The sequence below is a fragment of the Acanthopagrus latus genome, chromosome 6 (genome assembly GCF_904848185.1).
Source record: "Acanthopagrus latus isolate v.2019 chromosome 6, fAcaLat1.1, whole genome shotgun sequence".
NCBI lineage: Eukaryota > Metazoa > Chordata > Actinopteri > Spariformes > Sparidae > Acanthopagrus > Acanthopagrus latus.
In genome coordinates this window covers 23239154-23257534 of record NC_051044.1, presented here as the reverse complement: position 1 = coordinate 23257534, position 18381 = coordinate 23239154, and the positions used below count along the sequence as shown (strand labels likewise).

At 43.6% G+C, this 18381-nt stretch overlaps 2 protein-coding genes across 3 annotated transcripts in view; one reads left to right on the top strand and one right to left on the bottom strand.

The window, feature by feature from the left end:
- The first annotated feature begins 779 nt into the window (after window positions 1-779).
- Window positions 780-7225, top strand: glrx (glutaredoxin (thioltransferase)). The gene is made up of 3 exons (XM_037102562.1): window positions 780-1087; window positions 2833-2964; window positions 6731-7225. Exons 1-2 carry the CDS (start codon window positions 881-883, stop codon window positions 2944-2946), a joined length of 321 nt encoding a protein of 106 aa, XP_036958457.1. The 5' UTR covers window positions 780-880; the 3' UTR covers window positions 2947-2964; window positions 6731-7225.
- Window positions 6753-18381, bottom strand: part of rhobtb3 (Rho related BTB domain containing 3) — a 28757-nt gene continuing 17128 nt past the window's right edge. The window contains exons 8-13 of one of the 2 annotated variants that reach the window (XM_037102556.1): window positions 16632-16741; window positions 15105-15210; window positions 13999-14172; window positions 9604-9770; window positions 9219-9315; window positions 6753-6871 (exon numbers count right to left, since the gene is read on the bottom strand). In XM_037102556.1, coding sequence (XP_036958451.1) covers window positions 6753-6871; window positions 9219-9315; window positions 9604-9770; window positions 13999-14172; window positions 15105-15210; window positions 16632-16741 — 773 coding nt within the window. Of the gene's footprint in view, window positions 6872-7376; window positions 9316-9603; window positions 9771-13998; window positions 14173-15104; window positions 15211-16631; window positions 16742-18381 lie in introns of those variants that run through there. The other variant, XM_037102555.1, reaches the window with a different exon arrangement.

Below are 18381 nucleotides of genomic sequence, written 5' to 3'. Positions count from 1 at the left end.
GATTTGTTCTTAATGTTGCTTTGTACATGAAGTTTGATTACTTGGAGACTGTTACCCAAAATCCAAACAGTCTGGTTTAAATAAGCCACGCACACACCTCGGATATAGGTTGACAGAAGATGAATATAATAATGATTTATAACTAACTTTTAAGTGGCCTGCATGGTTGAACCAGAATTAAAAAGATTTCAGGACTGCAATGAGGCAAATACAGTCAGATCTTTCAAAAATAGGTTAAAAATAAATGAAGCTTTCATGACATGCTTCTCACTCCCAAATACTACACCTGGGTTTGTGGCTGCAGGTTTGCTGGACCAGTTTGTTATGCCTGGATCCAAAGACTTCCCTAACTAGTGTATGCATTTATTTTATAAGGTACTGAAAGACAAACACAACATCTTTCACTACTATTTTATTTTTTAACAGTTTTGAGATGAGATATCTCTTGGGCTACTCAAGATAAATAACTGTCATATGACCTTTGTGGAATTGCCTTTTTTTTTTTTTTTTTTTTTTTTTTTTTTAGCCTGTGTAGAGCTAAGGACAGCAAGGACAGCTGAATTAAACAACAGTCTTTCATACTTACTTTCATCCTCAATAACCCTAAACCTCCGTCATAACCAGCTAAAACTTCAATGTATTTAATAGTACGTTCAATAAGAAGTTATTAGCATTAGCAAGTCTGGTCCCAAACAACTCTTTACGCTGCGCACGCGCTTACACGCCCCAGCGTGTGCTGTCTCTTTAAGAAGGGGGCGGGGCTGCTGCCACGTCACGATTAACATAATTGACAAAGCGCAGCCGGGCGATCAACAACATATTTCGTCCTCCTTCTCCTCTATTCATTTTACCCTGTCTCTGGTCTTCCGAGCACTTCGAAATGGCGCAGGAGTTCGTGCAGGCCAAAATCAAAGGGGACAAGGTGGTGCTCTTCATGAAGCCCACGTGCTCCTACTGCATCAAGGCCAAAGACGTTTTGTCAAAATACAAATTCAAGCCTGGACATTTGGAGTACATTGACATCAGTGGGCGCAGCGACATGGACTCCATGCAGGACTATTTCCTGGAGCTGACGGGAGCCCGCACGGTAAATACACTTCGCCGCTCTGTCTCAGCGTGAACAAGGGAAGAGTCGCTCGGTGAGCAGCCTCAGGGCAGATGTGTCAATAATGGAGTCACGTGTTGGGTTACCAGAAGAGGGGGAAAAGGTAACAGGCAGTGACACGGCGAAGACAAACAGAGGGTTGAGTTTATGATATTGAATGTTTGAACCTAAATCACTTGTTGATGCAGATGTTAACATAAATACTCGGGAGCTGATCGTTTGCTGGCTGTTGTTCATTAATCTGACTCAAGTCTTCCATGAAATGAGTGGAAAGAGGAGGAAACTGAAGTCTGGCGGTGTGACATCAGTGAAGGAGAGAGCATCCAAGAGGAAGTGCGCACGCAGTAACACGACACCTCCCAGCCATGATACACAATCACAGTTGTGACCCGTGAAACTACTGTCATTCTGTGAACTAATGGATTAAATCTGCGTGTCTCAGTTTAGTCATCAATGTAGATTAAAGTCCTGCCACAGCATATGTAGTGGTGCAGGAAGTGCTCAGATGCTGTAAAGGATCTGCTTAATAAATGCATCAGTTTAAAGTAATATCAGGTTAAAGTCCTGAAATAAAAATACAAGTAATCACGTGGTGGAGCTGTTAAAGGTCAACGAACAGGAATATGACTGTTGGCATTATTATCAGATGTTGTTTTGATACAGATAGTTGGTAATCAAGAAGACCATAGATATTATATAGATATTATCTGGAACTGATGAAATGAAAAATCTCAGTGCCAAGTAATAGAATAACCAGTGAGGGGATGAAAGGAAGTAGACGACAAGTCACTAGAAAGTACAATTTTTGAGGCATTATCCCCGAGTACGTCCCTGTTCTGCTGCTTCATACTGCCACTGCGGTTACCAGTTACATGTGATGGTTAACTAATCGGGTGGGGTCGTGTGCAGAACACTGAGTGAGACAACAAAGAGAAGAAAACTGTTTGTGTCATTTTTGTTTTATCTGCAATCGCACACATAAAAAGGGCACAGATACCAGTCCTGATAACCGCCCAGCCCAGATAATCAGGTTGATCCCTAGTTTTGTTCTGACTTGACAGTGCATGTGTTTGTCCACTTGGGGTCCAACCTGAAATTAACTGCAAACCAATCCAAAAGAACTGAAAGGGAAAATTGGCCATTCTTCTCTGGGTTAGGGAAATGTGCATTAATGCATGAAAACAGAATTAAAAATAGTTTCCCATTAAGTTTAATTTTCTGTCAGTTGTTTCAGCTCTACACGTTTATTCTGTCGGGATGCTTTCTTTCATTTCTAACAAAACAGTGTTGTGTTTTTAGAAGCGCTTCATGTTTCTTGGGTGCAAAAATCTCAATCTTTGAGGTAACTGAAGCTGTTTTTAAATAAATGTAGTGAAGTATATTTCTCTTGGCACTGTGAAGAGCATTTGAGCACATGTACACCGTCACTTTCCATCAGTGGGTAATTATAGTGTTATACTGCCATATAAATATACCTGATGTAGTGAAATGTACAGAAAATATATTGGAAAAAAATGGTACCTGACTGGAATATCAGTATGAAGTTAATCCTGTTCTGCTCATTGATGTGCACACAGCTCAGAGATGTTAAAGGGATAGTCACCCTGGTACGGCAGACGAAAGTGTCGCGTCTCGTGGTATTTATTGTCGTATCACCCAACCCAACTGCAAATCAACGACTGCATCCGAACCAGTTGCATTCCTGTTCTGTCTTGATTCGATCGCAGGTACCACGGGTGTTCATCGGTGAGGAGTGTGTCGGGGGCGGCAGCGATGTGGCGGCTCTGGAGGACAGTGGTAAACTGAAGGGCATGCTGCAGTCCATCGGAGCCCTGCAGTGACCTGCTGCAGACCCGCTGGTACAGTACAGCACACGGCACAGACCTACACACTCCCATAATGTGAAAGAAGGGGGGGGGCGCGGAATAAAATTTGCAATAGCAGGCAAGAAAAGGAGGCAGGCGTAGCCCCACAGAAGACCCAGAGCAAGTCATTAAGTGCATTAATGAGTTGCGGTAAGCTCTCATTAGTGTAGAAGTAAATAAATGAAGGGAAATAAGACGCCCGAGGCGTTGCTCAAAGACATAGGAGGTAATTGCTCTGTGGTGAAGGCAGGAGTAAAATCTCCTCCAGGCCCACTCTGTTTCACATCCTGATGGAAATGTACAGATGGGTGACAAATTGAAGGAAACGAGTGAAAAACACATAATGAAGGCAGAGGCTTCTCACACAGGGCCGAGGGGGAGATTATTGAATGGTTTTAAAATAACTTTGAACATGTGTCAAGATCTTCAAAATCATCAGACTTCATCCTCGAATCATCACAGATACAAGTTTTCCAAACATATTGTATTGAAATCAGACAAAACGATATCGATCTGATGATGGCCTGACTGAAAGAGATAAACACCTTCGGGAAATAAGCATCAGGGGAGATGATTTTTTTTAGTGTTACGCTGGAAGACAACAAGACATCATCTAGGACCCCCTCATAATGTCCCATATGTAGGCTCACGTTGGCCTTGTACAGATTGCCAGCCCAAATCAGTTTTTTTGGAATATTCCGTTTGTGTCCAGATTGATTTTTACAAAGTCTAGACATCTTAAAGAAATCAGTACACGAAATTTAGCTGTTTGCAAAATCAGACCCAAGCCTCATTTAGAGGATTCGTGAAATGAAAACAGATTTTAGCGACAGTTGCATCATGACACATGGTGATCATGGAGTGCAGCAGAGTGGCTGAGCAGAATCCATGCAGCCCGGTGCTACACAGGAGCTCTGCACTGCGATTCAAAACACAATCTACAAATACTTTATATCATTACCACAGACACCCCTGCAGACAAGTTGGTGATTGGCGTCCAAACATACAAATCTGATCTTATCACTAACAGTGCAGACAGTCTGTCTAAAGATCTGACTTGAGAAACTAATCTGATTGGCCTGCAGTTTGAACAAAGCTTCTCATATAGAAACCCATGACCATGGCCGGCAGCAGGAACAGTGAAGTCGTTCTCTGGGATCTTACTGATCACTTTTGTCTGAATGGCCGACCACCTGTGACTATTACTTGTAGTCTGTCGTGTCTTTTAGTCACGTCAAGAATTCATCCATGTGTCTGTACGAGCCTCGCCCTGACACAACATTTTTATGTTGTTTTTCTTCTTACCTGACTGTAAATCCGGTCTGTTTTTAAGATGGGGGGGGATGGAGAGGCAGTTTATGAGGACAAAAATGAATGAGGTATAAACACATGGCTGTACAATAATGTAGAAACACAGCAGAGTGCAGACACTCATTGAGCCGACCGTCGGTTCATTCTAAAACATGTCTTTATTTAAAGTCAGACGTCATGGTATCTACAGGCTGTACAACACCGGCCCTGTGGGGGCCACATGTGTCTCCACACACTGAAGATCGCTTTGTTTTACAGTCCAGTTTTTCAACTGTTATTCGCTGGTTTTGCTTTGAAGAGTTAGACAGGGATTTATCTGACGACTCCAGGGAGAGACACACTTTGTTGTAGCTTGTTGTGGTGCAGCAGCAGGTGAAATAAACCAGTTGATCTGACTTGTACACTGTCAACGTCTCACAGTAGTAGATTTCCTCTGTTACATACACAGCCTGCTGCTACATCTCTGTAGTAAGTCCAGTTGCGTACGGATTTTTTTCCACTAATCATTGATTAATTGTTTCATCAAAAACGTGAAAGAATTGCAAGAAATGCTCCAAAACCAAAATAATTTTCTTTTGCCATCATAAATTACAAAGAAAAATTAATTAATGAATCAGCCTATTGTTGCAGCTCTGGGTTGACGATCGACTGACGCTGCTCCACTGAATAAAAGAAACAGTTTCAGAATATCAACTTTTTCATGGTCGTGCACGTCTTCAGTGAATCCCAGTGAAAAAGCAGACTGTAAATCAGTGTCACCCAGGTGTCTGTTCAGCATCATAATGTCATAATCATGTCCACATACAGTAAAGTCTACAAAAATAATTGCAGCACCAATAAATCATAATCTCATTATGATTAAAAACAAACTCTCAAATTAAAAAAATAGGACAAAATAAATATTATGTTACACCCAGAGGCATTGTGGTTTTCACTGTACCGACTCATGTTCATGATATGGTTGTTTTTTTTCCTTAATCTTTATACTGCTTCTGTACATGTAAATGCTACAAAAGGCTTTTGCCCTTTGGTGTGACAGACACAGACAGACCGTTTATTATTTGTTATTGCAAACAGGTAAAGAAGAGTTTTCAACATTATTTCATATTGACCTGCAAAGGAAATGGTGTAAAACGTCCAGCTCGGAGACTTTAAACGAAATTTCAAAATACATCGATTATTGTTCTGGATTTGGTGTACGGAGCACTTGATTTTTGATACAGGCTATGTGTAGTTTTAGTTTGAAGACTTGATTGCAAGCCATCTCTGAATAGAACCGATCAGACTGAAATACAGACGGAGCCACGGTGAAGTTAGAGGCCCAGAGGTATTTCAGTTTAAGGGGCCGTCCACACCGAGAATGGTACCAATGATTGGAGCCACACTCTCCGGGCTCCTTCCTTCTTTAAAGAAGAGAGAAGTTGTTGTCTCTTAAATTCAAATGTCATTCAAACTTTGCTGCAAGTGGACATCAGTTGTCCTGGCAATCGTGAAAGTAAACAGACTCAACGAACTTCAGAGGCCTCATCGGTGCCAGAGACTGTTTGTTCATGTTTCTCAGGTAAAATAATGTTTTCTAAGTATAATTTGCAGTCTACTGTTACATCACATAAAACTTTTTATAAGATGTGACTGGGTATATTCTGATGGATTCTGATTGGATGTCAATGTTTTTATTGTTCATCAAATTGCGCTGATCCTAAGAGATCATTTGCCACTGTTGTCGTTATCTACAGTTCTTGTTATTGTTATCATTCTCGGTGTGAACGGCCCTTTTAAGAAATGCTGCATGTGCACACAGACACAGTTCAGAACACAGGTGCATCATCATGGACCACGGTTTAATTGAATACAGAGCCGTCTTTAGTCCAGCGCACAGAGGACACAAAGACATCACCAGGTGCGTCGAGTAGACAAGGAAACACTTTCCTCCCTGCTTATTCAACCTGAAGCAACGTTACCCGTTAACTGTACTTTGAAACAGTCCGCACATGATCCTGCTCTGCGTTTCAACAGATGTGTGGTCTATTTGATGGATCTGTTCTGCTAATGGAGCCATTTTGTGTCACAGTTCATCTTGGCCAATAGAAATCCCATCTTTTCACAGAGCCTCTGGCCGGTTATTTTTTATTCATGTTGGGTAGTAAGGATCAGTCATTTTGTATTGCCCATGTTGGAAACGTCATTAAGCAAAGGACGCAAAGTCGTTCCTCCGGGAGAAGAGAGGCGTGTCTCGGCAGCGTAAGCCACCGCTCGATGACGTTGTCCGATTGGTTCAGGAGTCTTTCTGAGCTGTTCGTCTGCAACAATGTCCTTTACAATCAGCCCTTCATCCAGCAGGACCAACAGAAAAGAAACAGTTTCTCCCGTCTGGTTCTCACTCTTTGTCATTATTTTCTCCCTGGCCTCCCTCCTCTGCTCCCCCCCCACCTCTCTTTGTTCTCCACAGGTTTTTTGGCATCCAGGTGAGGTCACATGACTATGCAGCGGGACTTGCGGAGCTTGCGTCGCCGCTGCTGGTACTCGCTGAGCTCCTGCAGGTAGCCTCTGGATGGCCAGCGTAGCCTCTCCACCTGCTCACGCTCCTCCTCTGGAACACACACACACACACATATATATATCGTAACTGTAATCAAACACATTATGGAAATGTCTTGATGATAAAACCACTGCAGCAGGATTTACTGTACTTGGCACACCCTCCTCACGCAGACACATTCAGTAGTTACCTCTCTGGATCGTCGCCAACAAGCCTGAAATATCCGATCAGATTTTGTTCACACTGACAAGCGGCAGAATATCGACGGTGATTAATCGTGCTGTCTATTTATTCTGGCCTTTGACTTTCCTTTGTGCCCTTCAGTACCCGTCCAGCGACCTTAAAATGATTTCTGTGTGTGCGTCTAATGAAGACAATAAAAACGTGCTTCTGCTTCTAACCACAGCCATGTTGCAGTCAATCTTTGTAATGAGCTGCTTTAATGTGGCCTATTAAATGCATACGACTATAATAACTGAGACGCAGTCAAACATAGACTTATAGTATAAAGTATACTATAAGGAAGCCCAACAACCCACAGTCTAATACATAAATACTGCCATATTGTGCGATATGTCAGTGTGTGAAGTTTGTCACAGGTGTCCTAAAACATTTAACATTCTAGTAACTCTTAAAAGAAGGTGCACTGTGTAGCTTCAGAAGAGACACGCAAGCTGAGAAAGTTAGTCTTTAGAATAGTAATAAGGTAATAATACAAACTCTGGAATAGTTACGTGATATATTTGCATATAAACAAGCCATCCTCGAGGGGAATAAGGTCACCGGAATAGATCAGAATGAAATTGAGTTTTCCTTTGAGGATAGTCGTGAAAAAAAAAAAAAAATAAGTGAGAGTGTTTCACTTCTCATTCTTTCTTTCTCTTCTCTTAAAATGTCTTCCCCCAAGCTACATAGTGTACCATTAAGGTCCTTAAGCGTGAGTTAATAGGTAATACAGCTCTAAATCCTTAAAAGACGTTTATTGACATTAATAAGATCATATAAGTGCTAATAATGGCATCATTAAACACATTTTTTGTTAGATAATAAGACAGAAGCACTTACAAGGGACTTGTTAACACCTTACAGACTACTTAAAAATGTTAACAAAAACCTTGTATATCGACTGATATTGTGCCATTGTTTAACCACGCAGCTTGTTAGTTGCTCTTTTAAGATTAAAACATACTTTGTCACACACTTATTAACAGTTAAGAGGTAATCGTGCTTTGTGCAGCTACTGGATCTACTACAGTGAGAACAGTGCCCTGTTACACTCAATTAACCCTTTATTTTTCACCTATTGACAGTTTGTTTTAAAAAGATCACAAGACATGCAGGGAGGGCTCCAGGCTGGAGCTGAACCCAGGCCCTTACACGAGAAATTTTGCTTTAGTACACAGAGCATGCTCGCTATCTGAGCACATCCACTCTCAAGAGTCAATGCCGTCTTAATTTCAGTAGCGATGATTTTTACCGGTGAGTTTCCCGGGGAGGTCACCAGGGAAAACTGTGCTTGGCAGAACTAGCGCTAGTAAAAGTGTAGTAATAACTGATGCAACGGCAGCACTTTCAAGGCTTTGGAAGCATTAGCTTAGTGGGTTGAGTAACAACAACAGTGTTAGTAATATTAAAAGGGATGAAGTTGCTAACCTAGATCATCATGAATGAATGACACACAGTACCAGTCGCAGTAAGAGAGGAACATCTGTTAGCATGAAAAACATGCCCATGATCCATGCAAGGTGTCATAGGGGCTGGGAATAAGAATATCTTTTGCAGTATGCTGTTTTTAAGTGTATAACAAAGGATCCTTTAACACTTATAAAGCATTGTTCTCACTTTAGATCCAACAATGGCATCATATACAAGTTATTTAAAGTCAATGTGTTTATAATTCTATTTATCAGAAACTGATTAGCAGTCTATGAACTGTTGAAATGTTTCTTATAAATGTCTTTGTTAAATGTCATCTTCTGAGGACTTACAATTACACCTAACTAACGCTTATTACAAGGCACTTAATACAAAGCATAACCAAAATTCCTGAGGTGGCAACATGGTGTTTCATTTGAATTGACAGCCAATCCGTGGACACCCTGATTTCGCCTCATGGATTTTACAAACTCGTTCGACACTGGACGACAGACGGGGAACAGACCTGCCGTTCGCAGCCCTTCTCTGAGACGGAGGGAGCCTAGCCTACGTATACTGTGTGGGAAAACAACAGATTCTCAAAAGCCTGGAGGCATGTGGACTTAATTATTTCTAAAATTAAGTCAAAATCAGCAGTTTCTTTTTGCCATCACTCCATGCAGCATTCTTAGCTTTTGTTCTGGGCTCACTTGGGTTTTTTTCTTTTTTTTTTACTGTGTTTTAAAACGATGCACACACTGACCTGAGAGCTCCAGGAAGTCAGGTTTGTGGCTGAAGATCAGGTAGTTGTTGGCGATGAAGTGGAGGAGCCACACATACAGCTGCTCTGCGTTGTGGCACTGACAATAAAAACCGACATGAAGTTAGTTAGGATTAATGCTTTTCACCAGATTACTTGGAAGATCTGTTGCGGATGGAGGCCCGAGGCTACCGCGAGCACAGAAAAACAAATTGCTTTTGACACACGGCAAGACTTTCATTTTGCATAGCGGCGGCTGAGTGAAATGTCACATCATAATGGAGCAGCAGTCATTTTCCGCAGAGAGGCTTTCTCCCGCAGGTCTGTTTATGTTCCCTGCTCATCTCTCTTGACCTTTCTCACCCTCGTGCTCATGAATTGCACTGACCTTTGCCCGGCGGAGTAGTCGGATCACGCTGATACCTGTCGACGACAGCTCTCTGCTGGGCATGCTCTGGAGGTAAGCGCACACGCACACCTCACACAGATGCTGCAGACGCTTCACCTGGTACATCTCGGCGCAGACCAGCACGGCCATCGCCTGCAGCACACTGGCTGGACACACAAACACACACAGCTCCGTCTGACACGCTGATTATGCAGTAATGAGCAAACGTGCATTGTCATTTCATCTAAAGATTGCATTTTTACTCCACGTTTTTTAAGAGCGTAGACCTCCAGAGGAAATCGAAGGCTTAAAAAAACGCTCCCTGAAGCAAACAAAGTGTTTTTATGATTATTGGTCCAAGAATTGAATTGGAATAAAGCCACGCCGGGAATTTCAATGAAGCTTAAAGCAGCCATATAATTATCAAAACACTTTGGGGGTCTGTTATTATACACAAATTAGACACTGAGTGAATCCAAAGGCATCAACAATATCATTAAAAGTCTTTCAGCCGAATCCTTCACTTTGGCCAAAAACTTTGTCTACTTGTTGGTTGACTGTTGGAATCTTACAGAGAAAGATATTAGAAAAGACAAAAAGTGAAAATATTGAATCCAAAAAACCAATACAGATTCATATTTCTGCATTAACAATAGATAGAACAAGCATATTAATGTCAAAAGCGTATGTGCTAAAAGTAGCCCCCTCAACACTTACCCTCATCTTTACTGTGCATTTTAACATCTTTCAGTGCGTTGTTTTGGTCTAAAGGCCCTCAGCTCTACAGTTCTGATTGCCTCCCATTGCTCTCACCAACTGCGTCTCCAGCACCAGCAAGCAGTTGTTCTGAGCAAACAGGTCTAAAAAAAACCCCTCTGAGCACTGATCCAAAGAGCAGACAGATGCAGCTTGCAGCTCGCTGGTGAACACAGTGACACATTTAGCAGCTCAAGAGCCCGGCCTTCCCAAAGGAGTTGATAGAAACACAGCTAAGAGATGGAGTGAACACTGTCAGGCGGCCAGAAACACAAGTCCGGGAATAAGCCAGAAGTATTTGCTAATGGCCCTTTTCTTTATTTATTTATGAAATGCTTTTAAAGAAAATGACGGGGCGGACCAGCTCTTCCTGTTCCAATCAACCTGTACAATAATACTGGTGTAAACAAAAAATAACATCACATTTTTCATCACCTCCGGCAAGGACATTATGTTTCCTGTATCCGTTTATTGGATTACACCAAAACCACTGAATGGATTTCCGCAGTACTTGGAAATCCATTCGGAGGATGGGTCTTGATCCAGAATAGACATGATTAACTTCTGGTGTGGACAAAGGGAACCAAGCAGGAGGTTTTTTGTTTTTTTTTATCAACAGTTTTGTTCATTTTTCCGGGGGAAATGCCTAGATCTTGATGAAAACAGAGACGCATATATGATGTAGTGAGGACTTTATTTTAATTGAATAAAAGCGATTCAGCGTAGTCCTTGGCAAAAAGGAAATGATCACTATATTGACATGAATACCCCCAGTGAAAATCTTCCAGTGAGAAACATGCTGTTGTTACTTGGACTCTACTTTTACAAAGACGTACAGAGGGGAGGATAGAGAGCTTCACACACGGTGCTACGCCGATCATCTGAAGCTCAGTATCAGCCGAACAACCTCTCCTCCTGTCTGAGTTACGGCATTGAATAATGGTGTGACGAGTGTTTTTAACAGAGCACTGTGATGTCACATTGAAGGTGACCTTTGACTTTTTGGATATCAGTTGCCACAGTGTGGAATTTTGTCATAATCGGCAAAATGAATTCTTGAGTTATGGCCCAAAAATGTGTTTTGTGAGGTCACAGTCTGTGTTGACCTCGTAAATCTAATCACTTCATCCTTGAGTCTAAGTCGAATTCCCCCAAGTAGTTCCTGTGATAACGCGTTCCCGAGGATGAGACAGACGGGCAGACGAGCCGAAAGCCTAATGCCTCCAGCCGCGGCTACCAGCAGCACGGGGGCGTACAATAAACCACACGATCTCTTTGATTACAAACTACGCACATCATCGTCACGAATCAAGTCACATTAAGTTTTAACAGCTAAATCGGTTTGCACTAAATCATCTTTGCACTGCTCTTTCCATGCTGTCAAATGACATCACGCGCATGTGCAACAAGCATCAAACGCGTAATGTCAGTCCCTTTATGTAATGTCAAAATGTCAACTCAGATGACTCATCTGTGTCAGTCAAACAGCGCCTGAGACATCCGTCTTTTCCTCCTATAAACACTGATTGTCTGCCTGCCTGACAGGCTGAGCTGCAGCCGCACAGAGTCCAGGGTTTGTGCTGCTCGGCTGCACAACCATCGAACATATAAAATGAGCATTAATCACTTGCTCTCCTCTCATACAGCGTGCACACTACGGTATTTATCTAAATGAAACGCTCCTCCTTTGAATCCCGCAACCTCAGTTGTTTTGCCTCCACTGGTGGCGTTACCTTGCTTTGACCTTGAGTGCTGAGCCCTTACGTAACGGTGCAGCGGCTGCAGCCTCTGGAAGCTCTTCCATGGCTTTAATTTCCTGTTCCCATTACTCAACCTGAGGCTGTATCTCTGGAAGCAGCTTGTTTACCCTCCCCGTACCTAAGCTGGATCTTAAAGGCTGCCTGTTGAGGGTTTTTTTCACAATTTTCATTTTTTTTTTTTTTTTTTTCATCAAAACATCTCATGCCACGAAATAAGGGGATTGTCAGCACTCAGTGGCGGGCTATTCAGAACAGATTATTCCGAGCCTTTATAATGTCTATTCATCAGCCTCGTTACGTAACAATAGCGAAAGGAACGATGACAGCCAGTGTAGTAATTAACTCTAATTCTGTAAGTGTGAGTTATATGGCTTTATCTATTAATTAAGGAACGTAAAATAATGTTTCTCCTCTATGGATCTGTAATCTGTCGTTGGAAGGACTGAATCAAGACAGACTACAGTTTCTTGTCAGCAGGCACACACACACACACACACACACACACACAAACGACATATTTGCATAAGCTTGTCATTCAAAGTTGCAATAAGTAATCTTTTGCCACTAGGGGGCAGAAAACCTTTTTTTTTAAAAAGTAACAGCAAGAAGCCTTAATGTCATTTATCCAGTTGTGTTGGCTAAGCTGTTAGCAGGCCCCAGCTCACTTGCACATGTAGCAGACACAGAGCAACATGACCATTACACCTGAGTCCCTCTGGTCACCTGTTCAGCGGTAAAAAAACAAAAAAAACAAAACAATATACACTGGCCTTTTTGGTCCATTTGCTTTTGAGATGTTTGACTGTATTTACCTCAACTCTAGGCCCATCGAAGGTACACACAATCTAGTGTCCAGCATACAGTTTAAAAAAACCCAAAACAACAAGCAAGTGGCTGAAAGCTGCTCCAAGTGTTGATTTCCAGCGGGATCCGCCGTATCAGCCTCCCCATGACAAGCACTGACTCGATTCAGCGTTGAAATGAAAAATACCACTTCGCGCAACTTTAAGGTTGTAGAAAACACTTCAGACAATATGTAATGCACTTCAGCTCCCCCGCCGCCACCGCAGGGAATGACCCGCGCTAATTACTTTGAAAAATGCGGCGCACGATGTGACAGACAGTGACAGAGGAAAAACAACAACAACGACAACGTCTGGGGCCGCGAGTGTGGCGCCGTTGAAAGCAGATGAAGCGGTGATGCCACGGGTTGATTTTGTCAGCAATAAATCTAATTGAATTTTAAGCCCGGTGCTGTTCTCTGTGCGCCTCCCGAGACCGACACTGGCAGCGTGTCGCAGTCGCACAGATGGTTGATGGCACTTGTCATCTGCGCTTCCGTTTTTGTGTGTGTGTGTGTGTGTGTGTGTGTGAGTGGGGCCTCGAGGAAAAAACACTACTGTACCTCTCTGAAGTGTTTTATGATTCGGTAATGACGCCGATTCCTGCGGTGCGCTCAGATTACATCAAAGGTCCGTTGTCCCTCTGTTGTGTAGTCGGTCAGGTCCACGGCACCTCACTCACAAATCAACCAGTGTGGAGTAATTACCCGTTATCAAACTCTGCAAACTCTGGTTTTATTTACAGCTACAGCCAGAGGGAGAGGTTATAGACGGGTGAGTGAATAACACACCGACTGAGGGCTTCCCAGCGCAATCAATCTCACAACCACACAAAAGCTGCTACAGGGTTTAATTAGTCCACAAGATAAAGAGGACACGAGGGCCATTTTCTTACTATATTTAGGCCTCCCACCGGGGATGTGTTTGCAGTTTTAGGTGCCATTAAAACTGCAAACTGTCGTTAATCTTGATGCATACTGTAGTGGCCCCCCGTGGTACGCTTCAGCGCACGTCCGGGCTGCGTGCAGTAAACTCACCAGGACAGCAGGAGTCAGTGTAGAGGTACTCCAGGAAAGACAGGAAGGTGTCTGAGGAGACGCCGTGGATGGGCACCACTCGGCTGCGGGCTTCTGCATACTTCCCGCTGAACATGGCCGCCATGACGTCACAGCGCGCCACAAGCACTGCCCGGTGTGCTGGTAGTACACTCCCTTGAACACACGCACGCACACACACATACAGACATGCACAATTAACATGTAGGTCTCGGATTTGAAAAGCACTCCACTTGTCCAGCATTGCTCTCTGTTGGACTCTTTATGGACAAATAGAAAAGCCACAAAAGGCTTTATACTGCTTTTTTCACATATGTAGAAGAACTTCCTAAGACCTGTACAAACACTTTAATGTGTACAATTAGCGGAGTTACCCTTTACTTTGGACTGCTAGTAACGGCATTACGACCAAACAACACACGCAAGTTTGAAATATTTTATGTCAGCGCTATTGAATCACCAACATGTCTTTTTTGCCTCATTGCAAAAGTATGGAGGCCAAACCTAACTCAATTTGACTTTATTGACGTTATGAGTGATGACCTGTCACAACGGGCCAATTCAAAACTAAGGAAACAAACGACATGAGAGGCCTGAGCACAAGTCGTGACATTACATAATAGCTGTTATTAAGTGTTGTTAACAGCCGGTGACAGCTCTCGACACACTCCATCAAAAAAAGTAAAAATATTCTCGTAGAAAATCTCCTCTGTGACCTCTGAGAGCTGAACTCACAGCTCTGAGGTGCAGGGACAAGAAAAGCTTGCTGCACTTTTTTCAATGAGCTGAATATTGATTGAGGAATGCTTTGGGGCAGTATTTCTGGTTTCCTCGGTCTGATCCTTTAATAGAGAATTGGCTAAATGCAGCTCATGGAGGAGCTGTTGTCGAGATGAAACATGACAGGAAGGGAAGGCAGCCCGGTCCCTCGGACCGTTTTATCTTATTTTGCCTCCAAATGGATGATCAGGCCCGGGGACTGAGATCATAATTCAATCCCGGCTAATGAAATGTGACCTTCCTCTGCCGTGTGACCGCGCATGCATTTGTAGATGTGTGTGCGTCGATTGAGATCCGCGTGGACCCACCTTGCACCATGAAGATGACATCAGAGTAAAGGGGAGAATTGAAGAGGTTGACAAGCGTCTGGGGTCCAAGCTGAGCTGCCCGCGCACTCGGCGTGTCCCTGGGGCCCTGTGCACACACACACACACACACACACGCATGCACACACACACAAAACGCAGAAACGAGAGGAAGCCAAAAGAAATGAACAGAGGGAGTTAACATTCCTCTGCTGAATGTCAGGTACTAGTTACCAGCACATTTGCCATTCTGTGCATCAGTCTCACCTCCCCAGTGGAATACAAATGGCCTCTTTGCCAGTCTTGCTTAGCGCTACCCAAACACACTTCAACTGCAATGCCAAGAAGGACATGACGGAACTGAAAAACACACTGAGAACTAGACGGCTGTCCAAACTGTCTGTTTATCAACACGTTCCTGTTCATTTTAAGCATTTGAATGAAGCACGAGGCAGTAAAGCGTGTGTGCGTGTCTAGTCTACTGCGCAGCACAGCAGGTAAAATCAGCGGCGTGAGGCCGGCTGTCGGTGTGCCATTTTGGATGTGCACAAGTGGTTTTCGTTACATCTGCAAATGAGCATCATCAAAAGTGTCCCATTAGCATTACATGACCTTTCTCAGACAACTGAAGCACAAAGAACTCCATATTCTCGCGCCGCTCTGCCGCAGAGGGGAGCGTTCAGCAAACACCAGAGTCCTTCAGAAGAGGCAGCGACAGATTCAAGCCTCTTTTGTGAGTCAATGGGAGGCTTATGGAAAGCAAATCCTCAGCCGGTCTCGCAGACCAACAGAGGGCTGAGGCGACCCCCAGAGGTGTGCGCAGACGACGGGATCGACTCACGACGGGACACTAGGGTGTTTTCTCATCGCGTTAAAGTGGCTCGGGCATCTTGCGGTGCGTCAGCTCGTCTCAGCGCCGCCTCAGGTGGAAGGCCCGGTTCTCTCCTGACGGGTTGGTAGACCATGCGTGGCGCCAAAGGCTTGTCAGAGGCAGACATGTCATATCTCCTGATCTCCCCCCCCGTCTCTCTCTCTGAACGTTAAAGTCTGCTGCCTGTTATACAGAGCCACATCCTGTTTTTCTAAATAGACGCTGTGACGCTGCAGTTTTTTAACCTAATGTCTGATTTCCTGACTGATGTCCGCTGTGAGCTCCCTGCGGATCTGGTGTTGTGCTTTGGGCTCCTTCGAGAGCTCCTCTTGTTTACCCTGTGCTAATTGCCACAGTGTCTGAGAGGTGATACAGGCATTAATTAAGTAAAAAAATATGCTAATTATAGCCACATTATTACTGCGCCGGTTCTAAACAAGGCCTGGCTAATTAGGGGGGGCTGTTAGTCTGCAACTACCAAAACATGTGTTTATACCGTGGAGGAGAGGATCGGACACATTAAAGATATTTAACCTCTGTTGTTGGGGAGGGCTGTGAGATCATACACACCGCAAAATCCAAAGAAGATCAAAGTACAAGCATGTGATTTTTATGACGAGAAGAGGAAGAGAGGTGATGGTAAACGGTAAAGACTTCACCCTGTCTCTGCCGATGAGGGATCGTATGCGCTCCATGAGCTGAGCCACCGCTATGGAATTCTTCAGCTTCTCCTCCAGGGCTTCCTGGAGGTGGTCCCACTCCCATGCTCCTACAGAAACATCCACAAACACACAGATTCTTTGGACTCACAATAGTACAGTACACAGCGACTCTGTTCTGGCTGGCACTGTGCTCTGACTGCCCACGTATCTTTTTCTTTTTTTACAACCAACACGCAAGAAGCTGTTTCTGGACAAAGTTGGCTCGTTCTAAGAATTGTCTGCTTACATAATCTGTGGTGGTTATGGGTGGGTCACCCGGATTCCTACCAATGTCAGGGACAGTGACACAGATGCCTTTGCAAAACACATAACATTCATCTTTTACCAATTAGTTTTCACCACTTAAATTACAGATATCATGTCATATGAGTCTGACTTATAAATAAAGAATCTGCATGTTAGTGGTTTCTCGTCCAGTTCTCATCACATTAAAGGGTAACTCCACCAACTGTACATGTGTACTGTATAAGTGTGTTTGCAGGTCTTGGGGAGGACTACTGCATATGTGAAAAAGGAGGTATGAAGCCTTTTGTGGCTCCAGAAGAAGCCGCATGTAATCCGATAAACTGCCTGCATTGATGTCAGCCTGTGGCTAAGTTGCACTGTGGGTAATGAGTAACATCACTGGAGACAAAATCAAGTCTAGTTTCACTCTGAAATCTCACAGAGTCAATCAGTTATGAAGTCAGCTCTGAGTTTGTAAATACAAACCCCTGACTTCCCTCTCTAACCAGCCATCTTTCCGCCATCATCTTCCACAAGATTACATAGTGTGACTATTATTTAACAAAAAAGTCTACCTCTGTAGCGATTTCACTCCTGTAATGTTGTCGGGCAGTTGGAACAACGACGTCAGCCTGCCGGTGGCAAAAACAAGCACTCTCTGTGGATGTAACTTTGACGGTCGGTGTTGCCCTGAAGGATTATGCTGCAGCCTCTGCAGCCATGTTGGCAGCTGCCAGCTGAGCCGACCGACTGGACCAATTCCAAAACTTTTGGTGAGGATTAATCATTTTCTCACCGAAATATAAATATAGGGCCACTCGGTGGAGTTATCCTTTAAAAACATAAGCCTGTTTTGCTGGCTAATGCTGAAAATCAGTGTTCAAGTCTTCAGCCTCGCATGCAGTTCTGTGAGTTAAATGCTAATGCCTGCACACTTGACAATTGTAACATACTGATGTGTAGCAGCGGTAATTTCGACCATGTTCGTTGTCTCAGCTTGGTGTGTTTGCATGCCGACATTTGCCTGTTAGCGCTGAACGCAAAGTAGAACTGAGGCTCAGTGGAATGTGGTTTTTTTGAACTGATGATGAATGGATCAGGTGAAGGTCGCAACAGGTAAAGTCACCATAATCATTATGATTCTTCCGCTGGGGGACCAACGTTTTAAGGCAATCCATCCAATAGCTGTCAGGAAAAAGAAGGAAAGGAATAAGGAAAGACGACCTTGTGCCAAGGAAATATGGCTGTGGTAAATGGTACATTAGGTTGCCACCAAAAAGGATATAAAAGGAAATGTATACTCAGTAACCAGCACCACTGATATATAAAGATAAACCTCTGAACGAGACACGATAAAGACCCTCTTTTGTCATTTGGAAAACATCAGGGCTGCTTGTATTCACCTCAGCGGTAAACTCCTTAATAAAGCCCTCACAGCCCTGCAGCCTGCAGACATAAACAG

What these genes read in the sequence shown, in the direction of transcription:
- glrx (XM_037102562.1), top strand. Translation starts at nt 881, where the DNA reads ATGGCGCAGGAGTTCGTGCAGGCCAAAATCAAAGGGGACAAGGTGGTG. An exon ending in AGCTGACGGGAGCCCGCACG is followed by an intron (nt 1,088 to 2,832) that starts GTAAATACACTT and finishes ATTCGATCGCAG; the next exon opens with GTACCACGGGTGTTCATCGG.